The sequence below is a fragment of the Callithrix jacchus genome, chromosome 2, assembly GCF_049354715.1.
Source record: "Callithrix jacchus isolate 240 chromosome 2, calJac240_pri, whole genome shotgun sequence".
NCBI lineage: Eukaryota > Metazoa > Chordata > Mammalia > Primates > Cebidae > Callithrix > Callithrix jacchus.
In genome coordinates, this window is record NC_133503.1 from 135,804,605 (window position 1) to 135,824,818 (window position 20,214).

Sequence of the window (20,214 nt, forward strand, 5' to 3'; positions counted from 1 at the left end):
TGAGGAATAGTCAAGTAAGTTTATTTTATTTTATTTTTTTGAGACATAATATGACTCTGCTGCTCAGGCTGGAGTGCATTTGCTGAATCATAGCTCATTGTAACCTCAAACTCCTGGGCTCAAGCTATCCTCCCTCCTTAACCTCCTGCTTATAGGAGACTACAGGTCCATGCTACCATGCCCTGCTAATTAAAAATCAATTTTTTTTTGTAGAGATAGAGGTCTCACTATGTTGCCCAGGCTGGTCTTGAACTTCTGGTCTCAAGCAATCTTCCTGCCTTGGCCTCCAATGCACTGGGGTTATAGGTATAAGCCACCATCCTCAGCCTCAAGTTTATAAGATAACCACCAACTAATGATTTTAAATAGCAGTGGCTTAAGTATAAATAGTAAAAACACAAAACAATAATAATAATAATGGCAAAGCTACTCCATATCGTGAAAAGAGTAATGAATTGGGAAGTCAGAAAACTCTGCCTCCATCCGTTTATGACAAAACTTAGACTTCATATGTGCTAGATGCTGGAGACTCCAAGGTGAATATTAAACACTTGATATGGGAAAACAACTTGATCTTTTCTTGAATCTTTTTCTCACTTGGCAAGTGGAAGCTCACTTGGCTTGGTTAAGCTCACTTAACACTTTTAATTCAAACGCAGTTTTGTCTACCTCAGGGGGCACTTGAGGAGAGTCTGTCAAGGGCTTAAAGGGAAAGGAAGCGCTCGGTGGGCTGCAAAACCACTCATTAGGTCTAAGGTTACATTCTGGCTTCAGAATGCCGGGGCTGCTGGGGCGGGCAGGAGCTGACAGCTCTTCCCGTATCTGGGGCTCACACGCAGCAGGCGCATGGCAGGTCACCCTCCCGGCCAAGGGCGTTAAGCAGGCTCGGCCTGAGTTCTGGGTGCGGCACGCCTGCCTTTCTGGCCTGCGCAGCAGCAATCCCAGTTCCTTCTACGTCTAGCGAACCGGAATGGAAAGCCGCGAAAAAGACACCAGGCTGCGGGCCACGCCCAGAGCAGGCCGGCTTGCGCGGCCGCCCACTTCGTGAGCTGGGGGCGGGGCCGAACGCGTCTCAGGGCTCCGACGTGTGGCGCGCGGCTGCCCCCTGCCTGCGGCGTGCGGCGGAACCCGAGGGCTGCCTCCCAGAGGACGATCCCGCCACACTCTCCTCAGCAGCCCTGTGACGAGGCCCGACTCCTGCTGCGATTATATTATTATTATTTTTTTTATTTTTAACTCACAATTTCCCCTGGCCCTCAAAGCATTCTTTTTGTTTGCGGGCAAGAGGGAGTTAGAGGGGGGCTAAAAAGACTTTGAATGCGAGGCAAAGATGGAGGAAGGTGTCCAGGCCCCAGACTGGGACAGTGATGAAACCGTGATAGAGGGTTCGGTGACGGAATGCGACCTGGAAGAAGAGGAGCTGCCCTGGAGAAGGTGACCACCATTAGGGCCACAGTGCCTGAACCCTCGCGTCGGGGCGGCCCAGGTGCTGTCTTAGGGGGTCAGAGTTTTGAGGAGAGATGGCCACCAGAACGTGTGCTTGTGGGCGGGACCAGAGCCTCGTGGGGCAGCCAGGCCTGAGCTGAGAGCTTGTAATGAAGCAACCACAGTTTGTCCCCACCTGCCCCCAACCCAGCTGGGACAATATGAAGTTTGCAGTAGGTGGCCTTATAGCATTTTTCAAAAGCCTTTCCTTTGGGGCTGCTTTAAGTCTTTTGGCACAAGCAAAAAAGATCTACTTAGGTCTGAACCTAACTGCATTTTGCTTCAAGAGACTTGTAGCTCAGCTCTAGGAATTGGGTAACAATTTCTCTCAAGAAAAGAATGTGATAGGGAAACTGGTCCCTACCAAACTGGAAACGAATAGTTTTATACGAATCCAAAAAAAGTCGGTCTTTCAGGTTATCAAAGCCTTTCTCTAACGTATTCTCTGCTAGACACAGGGAAAAGAGGGCAGGGATGAGGCTACTGACTTTGAGAAACCTTCAGGCCAGCAAAAACACTTGAGCAGATAATTTCAATGTAATGTGGGAAATTCAAGGATGGAGGTATGTCTAGGGTGGTTTAGGAGCTCAAAGGGACTCTTACCTCAACCTAAGTAGGTGGTCATCAGAGTTTGCTATAGTTGACTCCTGAATAGAGGCTTGAAGGTAGGTTGGTTAGGAATTAGCCAGATGAAGGAGAGGGAGGTATTCTAGGCCAAGGGAACTGCATGGGTAAAGGCGTAGCAGTGGGACATAACATTGTGTTATGTGTGTTGGAATGTACAAACAGTTAAATTTTATTGACGTGTAAAATGTGAGGTTGAGTATGCAAAAGATGAGCCTGCAGAGCAAAATAGGGTGAGGTTGTGTAAGATCTTATACATCCTGCATATGTCCTGGTAGGGTACTTGTAAGGTTTCAAGTGGAAGAGCAGCACCATAATTCGATTTTCATTCCTTCTGGCATGCTCTAAACTAGACTTTCAAATTTCTAATATGCTTATGAATCCCTCCAGAATCCTATAAAAATGTGGATGCCAATTCAGGAGTTCTGGGGTGAGGGCTGAGAGTCTGCATTTCTAACAAACTTCCAGATTAAAGCTGGTACTACTAGAGGAGGGATGGCCTTTCGCAAAGCAAGGCTGTAGAGGTTAGATTTGGGATCAGAGTACTAACAGATTGAGATGATGAGGCCTCAGCTTGGAAGAAACAGTAGAAGTGGGCAAATTTGAGAAATCTTTAGGAAGTAAATTGGGCAGGAGATGGTGGTTGATTAGGTATGGAGGGTGAGGGAAGGACAGCACTAATGGTGTCCAGGATTCTGGTTCTTTTATATATGCATCTGTTAGTATTTGCTCTTGTTGGTATACGAGGAACACCTTGACAAATGCATGGAGTCTTATAATACCTAATGTAATTGAGATTCAGAACAGTTCCATCAGGCCCTGAAAACTCCCCTGTGCTACCCCTTTGTATTCAAGGCTTCCCTTCCCCCCCTCTATTCTCTCGTATGTAATATAACTTTTTTCTCTGCTTTGAAATTTTTTTTCTTATCTTTGGTTCTCAGAGGTTTGATTATGATGTGTCTAGGCATGATTTTCTTTTTGTTTTTCTTGTTTGGGGTTTCTTGAGCTTCTTGAATCTGTAAATTCATGTCTCTCACCAAATTTAGGAATTTTTCTGTCGTGGTTCTTTTGAATTTTTTCCTGTGCCAATCTTTTTTCCTTTCCTTCAGTACTATAATGTCATAGATGTTGACAAGGACCTTGTGATATTTTTTCTGTGCCAATCTTTTTCCTTTCCTTCTGATACTTTTTTTTTTTTTTTGTGAGACAGAGTTTCACTCTTGTTTGCCCAGGCTGGAGTGTAATGGTGTGACCTTGGCTCACTGCAACCTCCGCCTCCCAGGTTCAAGCAATTTTCCTGCCTCAGCCTCCTGAGTAGCTGGGATTACAGGCATGCCCCACCATGCCCGACTAATTTTGTATTTTTAGTAGAGACAGGGTTTCTCCATATTGGTCAGGCTGGTCTTGAACTCCCGACCTCAGGTGATCTGCCCACCTCAGCCTCCCAAAGTGCTGGGATTACAGGTATAAGCCACTGCGCCCAGCCCTCCTTCTGGTACCTTCATGTCATAGATGTTGACATGGACCTTGTGATATTTTCTCAGATCTCTTTTCAAATTTTTTTCTGTCAGTTCTTCTGACTGTAATTTCTTTTTTTTTCTTTTTTTTTTTTTTTTTTGAGACAGAGTTTCGCTCTTGTTACCCAGGCTGGAGTGCAATGGCGCGATCTCGGCTCACTGCAACCTCCGCCTCCTGGGTTCAGGCAGTTCTCCTGCCTCAGTCTCCCGAGTAGCCGGGATTACAGGCACGCGCCACCACGCCCAGTTAATTTTTGTATTTTTAGTAGAGATGGGTTTCGCCATGTTGACCGGGATGGTCTCGATCTCTTGACCTCGTGATCCACCCGCCTCGGCCTCCCAAAGTGCTGGGATTACAGGCTTGAGCCACCGACTGTAATTTCTAATGCTGTATCTTCAGGTTCACTTACTCATTCATCATCTCCATTCTGTTGGTGAGTTCATCTGGTAAATTTTTAATTTCAGATATTATAATTTTTTAAATCTAAAATTTTCATTTGTTTCTCTTTTATAGTTTATTTCTCTGCAGAGAACTTTAGTCTTTCCATCCATTTGATGACTGTTCCCCTTTATCTCATGGGAAATGGATAAAATCAATTCTTTAAAGTCTGTCTTGTAATTTCAACATTGGGTCATGAGTTAGAGGTTCTTTACATATTGAGTAATTCCGGATTGTATACTGGACATTTTGCATATTATGATTGGATTCTTCGTTCTGTTAAAACCCTCTGAAGAGTTGATTTTTGTTTGTTTTGACAAGCAGTCAACCTGCTTAGGTTCAGACTACACATTCTGTTTTGCCTCTGTGTATGGTAGTTACATCAGAGCCTTTACTATACTATTTGAGTATGCCTGGCACATGTACTGTGTGGGGATTAATTTGGGATTTGGGCAGAGTTAATATCATAGTTAAATTATCTAAGCTTTTGTTGTGCTTCCTTGGGTCTGCTTCATATATGGACAGCTCGGGGGTGTGTCTGGGACTTAAGTTGGATCACACACAGAATTCAGAATTAAGTGATCCCTCTTTCTTTCTCTTTCTTCTCCAGGATTCTCCTGCCCCCTTTCCTCATCATACTCACTTGCCAGTTCATATGATTGGAAAGACAGGTTTCTTTGAGTGTGAGCCTTTTCACTATAGAGCAGTTCCTTACAACAGAGACAGCCTTTAGGACAGATTTAAGAAAAGAGAGAAGAAAGGGGGATTCTCCCCATACTTTTCAGGCAATACAAATTCCTTTTCCCAGTTCCTCTGGTAGAAAGACATTTTCTCTTGAGTTTTAAGTGTCCCAGTTGCCATGGTTGGTGGCAGTACTGCTCTGAGGCTGGGGCTGGCCTTGGGGCAGGGCTAGGAGGTAAGAAAGAAAAAATAATAATAAAACCCTGGCATACAGGGGTCCTTTTCCTTGGTCTTCAGGATAAAAATAGGTTTACTGCCTGTGCCTACTCGATGGTTCAAAGCTGAGAGACAAAAAAGAACCAAAAAACAAAACAAAAAACAAACTGAAACATCTATAAATAGGTTATTCAGATTTCAGCTTCAGTCCCCAATCTACCTGCTATTGTTTACTTTTCAAGGTTCTCAAGTAGCTTTTAAAAAATATTCATTCAGAGTTTTTGGTTGTAATGAGAAATAGGCAGAGGTTGTAGTGAACCGAGATGACGCCACTACATTCCAGCCTCTGTGACAGAGTGAGGCTCCATCTCAAAAAAAAATAAAAAATAAAAGTACCAACAAGACTTTCTGTTGAACTACACAACTGATTCCAAAGTTTATATGGTAAAATAAATAATAGCAATTAGGAGAAGTCTGAAAAATAAGAACAATAGGAGGTAATGACCTACAGGATATTAAAATATTTTCTGATATAAAATATTTTATATATGATACTGGCATATAAAGTGACAGATCAATAAATAGCATAAAAGCCCCCAGATAAAATCACATACAGATGGGAGTTTGGTATATTAAAGAGGTGGCATCTCAAACCAGTGAGGAAATGATGGGATTTTTCAAAAAATGATACTGAGACAATGAAGGACATATCTAGAAAATAGTTTAGTTGAATACATACTTCACACTGTATTCCAAAAAATTCCATGTGAATCAAAAGTAAATGTTTAAAAAAAAAAAAACCAAAAAGTATTACAAGAAGCCAAAAAGGGATTCTTTTATAACTGTAGAGGAAGAAAAGCCTAATTATAATACAAAACTCAAAAAAATTTTAATTATCAACATTACCAACACATATACTCTTTGACACAGTGGTTTTATTTTTAGAAAATAGTTTAACCTATGTTCTCCATCATAAATACCCTTACAAAATATCTCTGAAAGGATTACAAAAAGTCAAACACCTTGGTTGCCTATGGAAAAGAAAGCTTATATTTGTGGGGCTAGGGAGATATTTTACTACATACCCTATTTTATTATTTGTTTTGGAAACAAACTCTTACACTGTTGTCCAGTGTGGAGTATAATAGTGCAATCGTAGCCCACTGCAGCCTCTAACTCCTAGGCTGAAGTGATCTTCCTGCCTCAGTTTCCTGAGTAGTGAGGACTATGAGCACGAGTCATCATGCCCAGTCTCTACTGGGTTTTGAATTTTGAACCATGTAAATATATTATCTATTCAGAAACACTGTAGGAAAACAGGGGCAATAAAAAGAAGCATAAATGAGGTAGAAATCTCATCTAATTCTACCCATAGTAAGACTTTGGTATATTGTCTTCCAGCTTTCAATGTAGGTGTTTGCGTGTGCACCTGTAATTCTTTTATAAAGTTTGAATCAATTTGTACAAGTTTACAGTTTTTACTTAACATTATATTTAAACATTTGCAGTGCCATTAAAAGTCTTCCCTAAACTATTGATAGTTTTCCATCATGAAGGTATATCATAATTTATTGAAGCATTATACTATTCTAAAACAAAACATAATTTAAAATTTTTTGTTACAGTAAATAATTCTGAGATAATTTCCTTAAACATAAATTGTCAGGGTTTGTAAAAATAATTTCTTTAGGAAAGAGGACTATTTTTTTGAGATGGAGTCTCATTCTATCACCCAGGCTGGAATGCAGTAGCACGATCTCAGCTCACAGCAGCCTCCATCTCTCAGGTTCAAGCCATTCTCTTGTCTGGGCCAACTGAGTAGCTGGGACCACATCCAGCTAATTTTTGTATTTTTGGTAGAGATGGGGTTTCACCATGTTGAGCAGGCTGGTCTCGAACTCCTGACTTCAAGTGATCTTCCCCATCTTGACCTTCGAAAGTGCTGGGATTACAAGCATGAGCCACCATACCTGGCCCTTATTGGTACTTTTATTGGCATAATGTTAAATTTTTATATTTACATATTAGAATATTAACATATTTATATTAGTTTTTTTTATTTTTAATTAAGAGTTTAGTAGGGGCAGAAATTCTGCCTCTCCCCTCACAGGGTCCTGGTTGAGCCTAAGGATTAAACTGATATGAAATAGATTAAATACTTTAAATATTAAAACTTAGGTAAATTTAAAATAAGTTTTATATGACACAGGAAATGAAGGAAAGCAAATGAAGACTCAAATAAATGGCAAAACCTGGTCAACCACAGTAGCGCATGCTGTAATCCCAGCACTTTGGGAGGCTAAGGTGGGCAGATCACTGAGGTCAGGAGTTTGAGACCAGCCTGGCCAACATGGTGAAACCCCATCTCTATTAAAAATGCAAAAATCAACCAGGCATACTGGTATGCGCCTGTAGTCCAGCTACTTAGGAGGTTGAGGCAGGAGAATTGCTTGAATCTGGGAGGTGGAGGTTGCAGTAAGCTGAGATCACGTCATTGCATTCTAGCCTGGGCGACAGAGCTAGACTCCCATCTTGAAAAAAAATAAGAAAAGAAATGGCAAAGGCTGTATGCTTTTGTATTAGGTTCAACAAAGAGAGGCAGTTGTGGAAAGCTAACTAAATTATGTAGGGAGGCTAAAGGAAGATATAATTATTTTAACAAGTTCTTTTTGTACAGAATTATCTTGGCTATTGAAAAATGTTTCTTTTCTCCTTCTGTAGGGAGGGCATCTTTTACACAGGAGTTTTTATCTCCTGTTTTCAAGAAGAAAAAGGGAGGCATCTGCTGTTATTCAGGTTTCCTTTAGCTCAGAGTAATCCATATGTCACAGTGGCTTATTTTCGGGTGGCATATTGTCATCCTTCAAGGAAGAATTTACATAAAGTTCACCTTTTTAAGTGTACAGTTCTGAGTTTTGACAAATATAATTGTGTAACTACTATCACAATCAAGATATAGAATAGTGTTGTTAACCCCCACCCCAAATTCTTCCATACCCCTTTTGTGTTATTTTTAAATTAAAAAAACTCACAAAATTTTGTTGGATACAGTGGCTCACACCTCAAATCTCAGCACTTTGGGAGGTCGAGAGCAGAAGGTCAGGAGTTCTAGACCAGCCTGGCCAACATGGTGAAACCCTGTCTCTACTAAAAATATAAAAATTAGCTAGGCTTAGTGGCAGGCGCCCATAATCTCAGCTACTTGGGAGGCCGAGGCAGGAGAATCGCTTGAACCTGGGAGGTGGAGGTGATAGTGAGCTGAGATCATGCCACTTCATTCCAGCCTGGGCAACAGAGTGACTGTGTCTGAAAAATAAAACAAAACAAAACAACTTCACAACATCTTAAGAGATAAACTTACTCTTTTAGAGATATTAATAGATTATTTTACTTCTTGGAGAAACATTAGTATATGGTTTTACTTCTTGGAAAAAAGCACTATAGCAATGGCATAATTTTATTCTAATAATTAATTTTTAATTCTTAGTAGTGGTCAGTAGAAAAGAGCCAAGAAAACGCTTTTCTTCCTACAGCAGGAGCCTTCTTATAGCACCTCACAGGGTGTGTTATAATAGAAAAGTTCAGGACTGGAGTCCTTTTCATTGTCAATTTTGCTGATGCTGAAAACTATTAGAAAGTGTGTGTGTGTGTGTGTGTGTGTTTAGAGACAGTGTCTTACTTTGTCACCTAGGCTGTAGTGCAGTGGCCTGATCATAGCTCACTGCAGCCTTGAACTCCTGGCCTCAATGCATCTTCCTGCTTCAGCCTCCTGTGTAGCTGGGATTATAAGCGTGAGTGACAGTATCTGGGTTAATTTTTTATTTTACATGAACAGCCATCCTAATGAGTATGAAGTGGTATCTCAGTGTGGTTTTGATTTGCATGTCCCTAATGATTAGTGATGCTGAACATCTTTTCATGTACCTGTTGGCTATTTGTATTTCCTCTTTGCAGAAATGTCTATTCAAGTTTTTTTTGTCCATTTTCTGCCCATTTAAACAGAAAAGATAAATATTTAAGTTTGCCTAGTAGCATGCTCATGGCATATCATGGTTGTTTTCATAGCTCTCTATTCCTTGCTAGATTTGGAGCTTCTTGGGGGCAAGGACTATGTATCTTCTCTCTGTTACCGTGATGCTCCTTTGAACATAGTAAGAAGTAAATCCAAAAATTAAAGGAATTCTGGGCCAGGTGTAGTGGCTCATTTCTGTAATCCCAGCTTTTAGGGAGGTCGAGGCAGGATCACTTAAGCTCAGGAGTTCAGGACCAGCCTGGGCAACATGATAAAACCCTGTCTTTACAAAAATATATAAATAAAATAGCCAGGCATAGTGGTGTACACCTGTAGTCCCTGCTATTTGGGAAGCTGAGGCAGGAGGATCTCTTGAGCCTAGGAGTTTGAAGTGACCCAAGGTTATGCCACTGCACTATAGCTTGGGTGACAGAGAAAGACCCTGTCTCAAAATAAATAAATAAAGGAATTCTGTCAGTACATACTATGAAAATATAAACTCAGATATAATTCCAGGATTTTAATCTCAAGTTCTCTGGTATAAAGAAATGTGAAGGGAAAAAAAAACCCACCGGCACTGGTCCCTCAAATGATCTCATTTTATCTCTTTTCAAAAAGTTATTAAGATTTATTAGACTTGGGACAGTGATATTTGTCCCTTATCCCCAAATATTAAAAAATGATAACAGAATATTTGTAAAATTAACATGACTATATACATGAGTTTTTCTTTTTCATCTTGGATATGTTTTCAATCAAATTATACATTTCTGAAATAACACTTTGAAATAGAAACATTAATAGTGGTATAACTAAGAATTTTAACAAGTTTTGGTATAATAAAAATGATGGTTAAAATGTTACTCTTTGTTTAAGATACGTTAACAACTTGTGCCTTCTCTTTTGGTATTTGAAAGGTTGTTATTTGATCAAGACACATCTCTTAGATCTGAGTTCAGCCTGCATCCTGATACAAGAGGAATGTGCAAAGGTGAGAATGATTCTTTTTGTAGTCCTTTTAGTTTCCCAGTACGTCCTCATTTAATGTCATTGATAGGTTCTTGGAAACTGAGACTTTAAGCAAAATTAATTATAAAGAAACTAATTTTACCATCAGCTAATGGATATAAATAACAGTTAAGTTTCTATAGCATATTTCTGGCCATAAGAACATCACCAAATTTCCAAATAAACACCAAAACACTTCTGATATTAAACATGGAAATAAATGTGAGCTATACGTATATTTAAGAAAGATTAATACATGCAAGTAACATAATTGTTTACCCAGTTATTCCACTTCAGGGTTGAGTGTGACCAAAGCCTATCCTGGCAGCTCAGGGCTCAGGGCAGGAACAAACCCTGGGCAGGAGGCCATTCCATTGAAGAGTGTGTGCGTGTGCGTGCACACACGCACACACACACACACACACACTTTCATTCTTGTATTGGGACCAGTTAGACATGTCAGTGAACCTAACATGCACATCTTTGGGATGTGGGAGGAAACTGGAGTACCTGCAGGAAACTCATACAGATATGGGGAGCACATAGAAATTCCACAGGCAGTGGCCCCAACTGGAAATTGATTTTTTTTTTAAATTTTCTGAGATGGAGTCTTGCTCTGTCGCCCAGGCTGGAGTGCAGTGGCACAATCTCACCTCACTGCAATCTCCACCTCCCAGGTTCAAGCGATTCTTCAGCCTCAGCCTCCTGAGTAGCTGGGACTACAGGTGTGAGCTACCATGCTCCGCTAATTTTTGTATTTTTAGTAGAGACAGGGCTTCACCATATTGGCCAGGCTGGTCTCGAATTCCTGACCCCATGATCCACCTGCCTTAGCCTTACAAAATGCTGGGATTACAGGTGTGAGCCACCACGCCTGGCTGGGTATTGATTTTTTAAAAAATCAATGTTGAAATGAAGTTATTCAAGGACCTGCTGATCACCATTTCATTAACTTATCTTTTCATCTTTAGTCTTGTTCTTTAATTTTACACAGACTTAGTTTATTAGGGTCTGTTAGACTAGAGACCACAGTGGGGATCATAGCTTCCAGAAGATACTTAAGATTCCTAGAAAGGGCAACAGAGGTATTGAAGTGCTACCCATATGGCTTTTCTTCTCTTCCAAATCTCTAGCCTAACCCTAGGACCTGTCTATTTGTAAAAGTAAGTAATACTTTTTAATAACCAGTCTTATTTTTCTAGGTTAAAATTAGGGCACACACATTCTTTGTATATATGCATTGTAAATGTGCCTTTCATCTACCAATACACCTAACTTTCTGTGGCCTCTTCTATGTTGATTTAAACATTTCTAGAAGAATCTATCACTGATAGGCAGTGTTCAGAAAGACCAATTCTGCAGTAGCTGTTTAAATGATAGGTTGTTTCTCTTTATGGTTTCTTCCTGTGAGCATTTTAAAAAATCTTTTTTAGGAGAATGTCTGGAAATAAGTGTGAAATAGAAAAAAAATTTCTAAACACCCACAAAGATCTTTTAACTCTTGTGTATTTATGGTTCATAGTCTTTTTACTGTACATCATCTCACCTGATACCTTAGTGGGAAGTTACGGTTTCATTTTGGACTACATTTTCCCACATGTAATTGGAAGGGACAGTGTGTAGTATTGATCTCCAGGATGCCTTCTTATGATTTATAAAGTATCACTAGAAAGGAGTTAGAGGTCCGTTTCAATTTTGCGACCAAGTTTTTTTTTTCTTTTTCAAATGAATAAATCTTTACTATGTCGCTGGTTATTAAAAGTATTAAAATATAAAAGTATATCATGTAGAAAATGAAAGGTCATGTTCCTTACTCTTCCCTATAATTCTACTCCCAATGATTGCCAGTCTTTAGTATTTGTATATCCTTCCAATCTTTTGTATATATAAATCTTTTTTCATAATTGGTATCATACTTTATACATTTCTTTCCTTGTCTATATTTATGTACTTCAACCTTTTGTTTACTTTCATGTTAAAGAAGTTTATTTAAACACAAGAGTCATCATTCAAAAGGAAAACTAGTAATTATTTTTTAGACTCATTTATTTCTACTAAATGACAGATTGCTCTACACTGAATAGCTACATACAAAAAAAATTGTAAAATTTTCCTTGGTTTTGCAATGATAAATGGAAAACATTAAAAGTCTCCAGTCAAACAAGGCATGCAAGAATTTCTATGTTTTTTTTTTTTTAGTGTGTTAAAATAGAGCCAAAGTAATTTACTGAATTATAAAAATAAAAGCTGAATGAGCATGCTCCTAATGGAGAAAGTGGGTACTTTCACAGAACCAGTGTTTTTTTTTTTTAATCCCAACTTCATTTGATGTCAATCAAAACCTCCTGTGGGCCATATAGGAAAACAAAAAAATGCAATATATTTGTGTACATACACTAGTTACTTTATGTACTGTAAAGCAGTGGTCCTCAACCTTTCGGGCACCAGGCACCAGTTTCATGGAAGATAATTTTTCCAAGGATGGTGATTGGGGGGATGGTTTCAGGATGAAACTGTTCCATCTCAGGTTATCAGGCATTGGAGTCTCACAAGGAGTGCACAATCTAGATCCCTTGCATGTGCAGTTCACAGTAGGGTTTGTACTCCTATGAGAATCTAATGCTGCTGCTGATCAGCCAGGTGATGGAGCTCAGGTGATAATCCTGGCTCACCTGCTGCTTACCTTCTGTGGTACAGCCTGGTTCATAACAGGCCACAGATGGGTACTGGTCTGTGGCCCAGGGATTGGGAACCCTTGCAGTAAAGGAATAGAGAAGGGAAACTGAAAGAATGAAGAAAACTGTGCTATATTAGGATACAGTAGAATGAAATAATTAAGAATGTATTCCTGGTCTTTAAAAATAGAGTTATGGAATAAAGTAGTAGGTTTTCTTTCTTTTTTTTTAATTTTTAATTTTTAAATTTGTGGTCACATAGTAGGTATATATATTTATGGGGTCCATGAGATATTTAGTTGTAATAATCACAACAGGGTAAATGGGATATCCATCACCTTAAGCATTTATCCTTTATGTTTCAAACAATCCAATATATTATTTTATTATTTTAAAATGTACAATTAAGGAATTTTGAGTATATTCACTCTGTTGTGCTAGCAAATAGTAGGTCTTACTCATTCTATTTTTTTGTACCCATTAACCATCCCTACTTCTCCCTCACCCCCCAAAATCTTTCCTAGCCTCTGGTAACCATCCTTCTACTCCCTATCTCCATGAGTTCAATTGTTTTGATTTTTGGCTCCCACAAATAAGTGAAAAAATGTGAAGTTTGTATTTTCTTACCTGGCTTATTTCACTTAACATAATGATATATAGTACCATCCATGTTGTAAATGACAGGATCTCATTCTTTTTCATGGCTGAATGGTACTCAGCTGTGTTTATATGTCACATTTCCTTTATCCATTCATCTGTTGATGGAACTCAGGTAGCTTGCAAATCTTGGCTATTGTGAATAGTGCTACAATAAATGTGGGAGTGCAGATATCTCTTCAATATAACAATTTTCTTTCTTTTGGAAAGGAAAATCCCAAATACCTAGGACTGGGACTGCTGGATTACATAGTAGCTATATTTCTGTCTTTGTGAGGGACTGCCAAACTATTCTCTACAGTGATTGTACTAATTTACATTCCCACCAACAATGTATGATGGCTCACTTTTCTCCAATCTTCACCAGCATTTGTTATTGCCTGTTGTTTGCATAAAGGCCATTTTAACTGGGATGGGATGATACTCCATTGTGGTTTGATTTGCATTTCTCTGAAAATCTATGACATTGAACACCTTTTCATATATCTGTTTGTCATTTGTGTGTCTTCTTTTGAGACATATCTGTTCAGATCTTTTGCCCAGTTTAAAATCAGATTATTATATTTTTTCCTATAGAGTTGTTTGAGCTCCTTATATATTCCAGTTATTAAATCCTTGTCACATGGATAGTTTGCAAATATTTTCTCTTATTCTGTGGATTGTCTCTTTGTTGATTATTTATTTTGCTGTGCAGAAGCTTTTTAACTTGATGTGATCTCATTTTTTCATTTTTGCTTTGGTTGCCTGTGTTTGTAGGGTATTACTCAATAAATCTTTGCCCACTCCAATGTCCTGGAGTGTGTCCCCAATGTTTTCTTGTAGTAGTTTCATAATTCAAAGTCTTAGATTTAAGTCTTCAAATTTGAATTTTATATGTGGTGAGAGATAGCAATCTAGTTTCATTCTTTTGTGTATGGATATCCAGTTTCCAAGCACTATTTGTTGAAGAGACTGTCCTTTCCCCAATGTATGTTGTTATAACTTTTGTTGAAAATAAGTTCACTGCAGATGCATGGATTTTACTGGGTTCTCTATCCTGTTCCATTGGTTTTTATGTCTGTTGTTATGCCAGTACCCTGTCGTTTTGGTTGCTATAGCTCTGTAGTATAATTTGAAGTCAGGTAATGAGATTTCTCTAATTTTATTTTTTTTTGCTCAGGATAGAGATAGGCTATTCTGGGTCTTTTGTGGTTCCATTGAAATTTTAGGATTGATTTTTTTAATTTCTGTGAAGAATTGTCATTGGTATTTTGATAGGGATAGCATTGAATCTGTAGATTGGGTAGTGTAGTAGTCCATTTTCACACTGCTGATAAAAACTTACCTGTAACTGGGCAATTTACAAAAGAAAGAGGTTTATTGGACTTACAGTTCCACATGGGTGGGGAGGTTTCACAATCATGGCAGAAGACAAGGAGCAGTACGTCACAACCTACATGGATGGCAGCAGGCAAAAAGAGAGCTTGTGTAGAAAAACGCCCACTTATAATCATCAGATCTCATGAGACTTACTATCACATGAACAGCATGGGAAAGAACTGCTCCCCATGATTCACTTACCTCCCTCTGGGTCCCTCCCACAACACATGGGAATTCAAGATGAGATTTGGGTGGGGACATAGCCAAACTGTATCATTCTGCCCTGGCTCCTCCTATATCTCATGTCCTCACATTTCAAAGCCAATCATGCCTTCCCAATGGTCCCTCAAAGTCTTAATTCATTTCAGCATCAACTCAAAAGTCCATAGTTCGAAGTCTCATCTGAGACAAGCCAAGTCCCTTCTGTCTATGAGCCTGTAAAATTAAAAGTATGTTAGTTACTTTCCAGATACAGTGGGGGTACAAGCATTGGATAAATACAGCCTTTCCAAATGGGAGACATTGGCCAAAACAAAGGGGCAACAGGCCCCATGCAAGTCCAGAAATCCAGCAGGGCAGTCAAATCTTAAAGCTCCAAAATGATCTCCTTTGACTCCATGTCTCACGTCTAGCTCATGCAAGAGGTGGGTTCCCATGGTCTTGGGCAGCACCACCCCTGTGGCTTTGCAGGGTGTAGTCTCCTCCCTGGCTACTTTCATGCTCTGGCATTGAGTGTCTTTGGCTTTTTCAGGTGCACAGTGAAAGCTGTCAGTGGATCTGAAGCAACAGCCTGAGCTGTACCTTGGCCCCTTTTATTCATGGCCGGAGTAGCTGGGATGCAGGGCACCAAGTCCCTAGACTGCACACAGCACAGGGACCCTGGGCCTGTCCCATGGAACCATTTTCTTCTAGGCCTCTAGGCCTGTGATGGGAAGGGCTGCTATGAGGACCTCTGACATGCCTTGGAGACATTTTGCCCATTGTCTTGGGGATTTACATTCAGCTCCTCATTACTTTTGCAAATTTCTACAGCTAGTTTCAATTTCTCCTCAGAAAATAGGTTTTTCTTTTCTATCCCATTGTCAGGCTGTAAATTGTCCAAACATTTATGCTATGCTTGCCTTATAAAACTGAATGCCTTTACCAGCTCCCAAATCACTTCTTGAATGCTTTGCTGTTTAGAATTTTTTTCCACCAGATACCCTAAGTCATCTCTCTCAAGTTCAAAGTTCCACAGATCTCTAGGGTAGGGGCAAAATACTGTCAGTCTCTTTGCTAAAACATACAAGAGTCACCTTTGTTCCAGTTCCCAACAAGTTTCTCCATCTGAGACCACCTCAGCTTGGACCTTATTGTCCATATCACCATCAGGCTTTTGGTTAAAGCCATTTAACAAGCCTCTAGGAAATTCCAAACTTTCCCACATATTTCTATCTTCTTCTGGGCCCTCTAAACCCTTCCAACCTCTGCCTGTTAGCCAGTTCCAAATCACTTCTACACTTTCAAGTGTCTTTTCAGCAACACCCCACTCCCTGTACCAATTTACTGTATTAGTCCATTTTCATTCTGCTGATAAAAACATACCCGAGACTGGGCAATTTAAAAAAGGAAGAGGTTTATTGGACTTACAGTTCCACATGGCTGGGGAGGCTTCACAATCATGGTGGAAGGCATGGAACAGCAAGTCATATCTTACATGGATTGCAGCAGGCAAGAAGACAGCTCGTGCAGGAAAACTCCCCCTTATAGTAACTGTTAGATCTGAGACTTACTCACTATTATGAGAACAGCACAGGAAAAACCTTTCCCCATGATTCAATCACCTCCCACCATGTCCCTCTCACAACACATGGGAATTCAGGATGTGATTTGGGTGGCACACAGCCAAACCATATCAGTTAGGATGGACATTTTAACAGTAGTCTGTGAACATGGAATATCTTTCCATTTTTTGTGGGTCCTCTTCAATTTCTTGCATCAATCTTTATAGTTTTCATTGTGGAGATCTTTTACCTTCTTAGTTAATTCCTTAGTATTTTATTTTATTTGTAGCTATTGTAAATGGGATTATTTTCTTGATTTCTTTTTCAGCTTGTTTCCTGTTGAAATATAGAAATATAGAAATGCTATTGATTTTTGTATGTTGATTTTATATCCTACAACTTTATTGAATTTATCAGTTCCAGTAGTTTGTGTGTGTGTGTGTGTGTTTTAGGTTTTTCTAAATATAAGATTATATCATCTGCAAACAAGGATAATTTGACTTTCACCTTTCTAGTGTGGATGCCCTTTATTTTCTTTCCCTTGTCTGATTGCTCTAGATAGGAATTCTAGTACTGTGTTGGATAATAATGGTGAAAGGCAGCATTGCTATCATGTTCCAGATGTTAGAGGAAAGGCTTTCAGTTTTTCCCCACTTAGTATGGTATTAGCTGTGGGTCTGTTTTATATGGCATTTATTATGTTGATGCATATTCTTTCTACACATAATTTTTTAGTGTTTTTTTTTTTTTATCATGAAGAGATGTCAAATTTTATTAAATGCCTTTTCAGCATCAGTTGAAATGATCATGTGGTTTTTGTCCTTCATTCTTTTAATATGATGTATCACATTGATTGATTTGCGTATGTTGAACCATCCTTGCATCCCTGAAATAAATCCCATTTGGTCATGATGAATATCTTTTTAATGTCTTGTTGAATTTGCTGTGCTAATTTTTTGAGGATTTCTGTATCAATAATTGCTAGTGATATTGGCCTATTTTCTTTTTTTTAATTATTATATTTGGCTGGTGTGGTATCAGGGTAATACTAGCTTTATAAAGTGAGTTTGGAAGTATTCCTTTCTCTCTCTGTCTCTCTCTCTCTCTCTCTCTCTCTCTCTATTTCTCTCTCTCTCTCTGCAACAGTTTGAGTAGGATTGGTATTAGTTCTGTTTAAATGTTAGGTAGAATTCAGCAGTGAAGCCACTGGGTCCCAGGCTTTTCTTGGCTGGGAGACTTTTTATTATGACATTGCTTTCATTGCTTGTTACTGGTCTGTTCAGATTTGGGATTTCTTTCTGGTTCAATCTTAGTAGGTTATATGTGTCTAGGAATTTATCAGTTTCTTCTAGATTTTTAAATTTATTGGCATATAGTTGCTCATAGTAGCAACTAATGATTCTTTGAATTTCTGCAGTATCAGTTATAATGTCTCCTTTTTAATCTCTGATTTTATTTATTTGAATCTTCTCTTTTTTCTTAGTCTTGCTAAGTTTATTTTGTTTATCTTTTCAAAAAACAAACTTTATTTTATTGATCTTTGTATTGTTTTCTTTCTTTCAATTTCATTTATTTCTGTTCTGATATTTATTCTTTTCTTTTACTAACTTTGGGTTTAGTTTGCTTCTGCTTTTCTGGTTCTTTAGGATGTGTTACCAGGTTGTATATTTGAAGTTTTAAAGTTGTTTTTTCTTTTTTTGATATAGTTTCTTATACCTATAAACTTCCTTTATAGTATATCTTTCACTCATCTCATAGGTTTTGGTATGTTGTGTTTCTGTTATTATTTGTTTCAATACATTTTTAAATTTTCTTAATTTCTTCACTGACACACTGGTCATTCAAGAGCATATTGTTTAATTTCCATGTGTTTATATAGTTTCCACAGTTCCTCTTGTTATTGATTTCTAGTTTTATTCTATTGTGGTCAGAGAAGATGCTTGATATTACTTCAACTTTTTTGAGTGTTTTAAGACTTATTTTTCACCTAACACCTAAGGTCTGTCCTTGAGAATGATCCAGGTGCTGAGGAGAAGAATGTGTTTTCTGCAGCTGTTGGATGAAATGTTCTGTAAATATCTAGGATCATTTAGTCTATAGTGCAGCTTAAGTCTGATTTTTCTTGGTTGAATTTCTGTCTGGAAGATACATCCAGTGCTGAAACTGTGGTAATGTGACCTCCAGCTCTTGTTGTTTTTTTGGGGTATCTCTGTCTTTAGCTCTAATAATACTTGCTTTATATATCTGGGTGCTTTAGTGTTGGGTGCATATATATTTACAATTGTTATATCCTTTTGCCACATTGACTCCTTTATCATTATATAATGACCTTCTTTGTTCTTACAGTTTTTATCTTGAATATATTTTGTCTAATATAGCTATTCTTGCTCTTTTTTGGTTTCCCTTGTCATAGAATATTTTTTCCCATTCCTTTATTTTCTGTCTATGTGTGTCTTTATAGGCAAAGTGTGCATTTTTTGGGTAGCAGCTATCTGGGCCTTATATATTTTTTTTTTTTTCTTTTTTTTTATTAGATTATAGGTTTTGGGGTACATGAGCAGAGCATGCAAGACAGTTGCGTAGGTACACACATGGCAGTGTGCTTTGCTTTTCTTCTCCCCTTCACCCACATTTGGCATTTCTCCCCAGGCTATCCCTCCCCACCTCCCCCTCCCACTGGCCCTCCCCTTTTCCCCCCAATAGACCCCAGTGTTTAGTACTCCCCTTTCTGTGTCCATGTGTTCTCATTTTTCATCACCCACCTATGAGTGAGAATATGCGGTGTTTCATTTTCTGTTCTTGTGTCAGTTTGCTGAGGATGATGTTTTCCAGATTCATCCAAGTCCCTACAAACGACACAAACTCATCATTTCTGATTGCTGCATAATATTCCATGGTGTATATGTGCCACATTTTTCCAATCCAGTCTATCATCAATGGGCATTTGGGCTGATTCCAGGTCTTTGCTATTGTAAACAGTGCTGCAATGAACATTCGTGTACATGTGTCCTTATAGTAGAACGATTTATAGTCTTTTGGATATATACCCAGTAATGGGATTGCTGGGTCAAATGGAATTTCTATTTCTAAGGCCTTGAGGAAACGCCACACCGTCTTCCACAATGGTTGAACTAATTTACACTCCCACCAACAGTGTAAAAGTGTTCCTTTTTCTCCACATCCTCTCCAGCATCTGTTGTCTCCAGATTTTTTAATGATCGCCATTCTAACTGGCGTGAGATGGTATCTCAATGTGGTTTTGATTTGCATCTCTCTGATGACCAGTGACGATGAGCATTTTTTCATATGATTGTTGGCCTCATATATGTCTTCTTTCGTAAAGTATCTGTTCATATCCTTTGCCTACTTTTGAATGGGCTTGTTTGTTTTTTTCCTGTAAATCTGCTTGAGTTGTTTGTAAATTCTGGATATCAGCCCTTTGTCAGATGGGTAGACTGCGAAAATTTTTTCCCATTCTGTTGGTTGCCGATCCACTCTAGTGACTGTTTCTTTTGCCGTGCAGAAGCTGTGGAGTTTCATTAGGTCCCATTTGTCTATTTTGGCTTTTGTTGCCAATGCTCTTGGTGTTTTGTTCATGAAGTCCTTGCCTACTCCTATGTCCTTGATTGTTTTGCCTAGATTTCCTTCTAGGGTTTTTATGGTGCCAGGTCTTATGTTTAAGTCTTTAATCCATCTGGAGTTAATTTTAGTGTAAGGTGTCAGGAAGGGGTCCAGTTTCTGCTTTCTGCACATGGCTAGCCAGTTTTCCCAACACCAT

The 20,214-nt window shown here is 38.8% G+C and overlaps 1 protein-coding gene across 9 annotated transcripts in view; it reads left to right on the forward strand.

Moving 5' to 3' along the window:
- Positions 1-1,107: 1,107 nt before the first annotated feature.
- ANKRD31 (ankyrin repeat domain 31) overlaps positions 1,108-20,214 on the forward strand; it is a 211,792-nt gene continuing 192,685 nt past the window's right edge. For 8 of the 9 annotated variants that reach the window (XM_078365333.1, XM_078365334.1, XM_035291395.3 and 5 more), the window contains exons 1-2: positions 1,108-1,434; positions 9,892-9,965. In XM_078365333.1, the coding sequence (XP_078221459.1) occupies positions 1,331-1,434; positions 9,892-9,965 (178 nt within the window). In that variant the 5' untranslated portion in view covers positions 1,108-1,330. Of the gene's footprint in view, positions 1,435-9,891; positions 9,966-20,214 lie in introns of those variants that run through there. The other variant, XM_054252184.2, reaches the window with a different exon arrangement.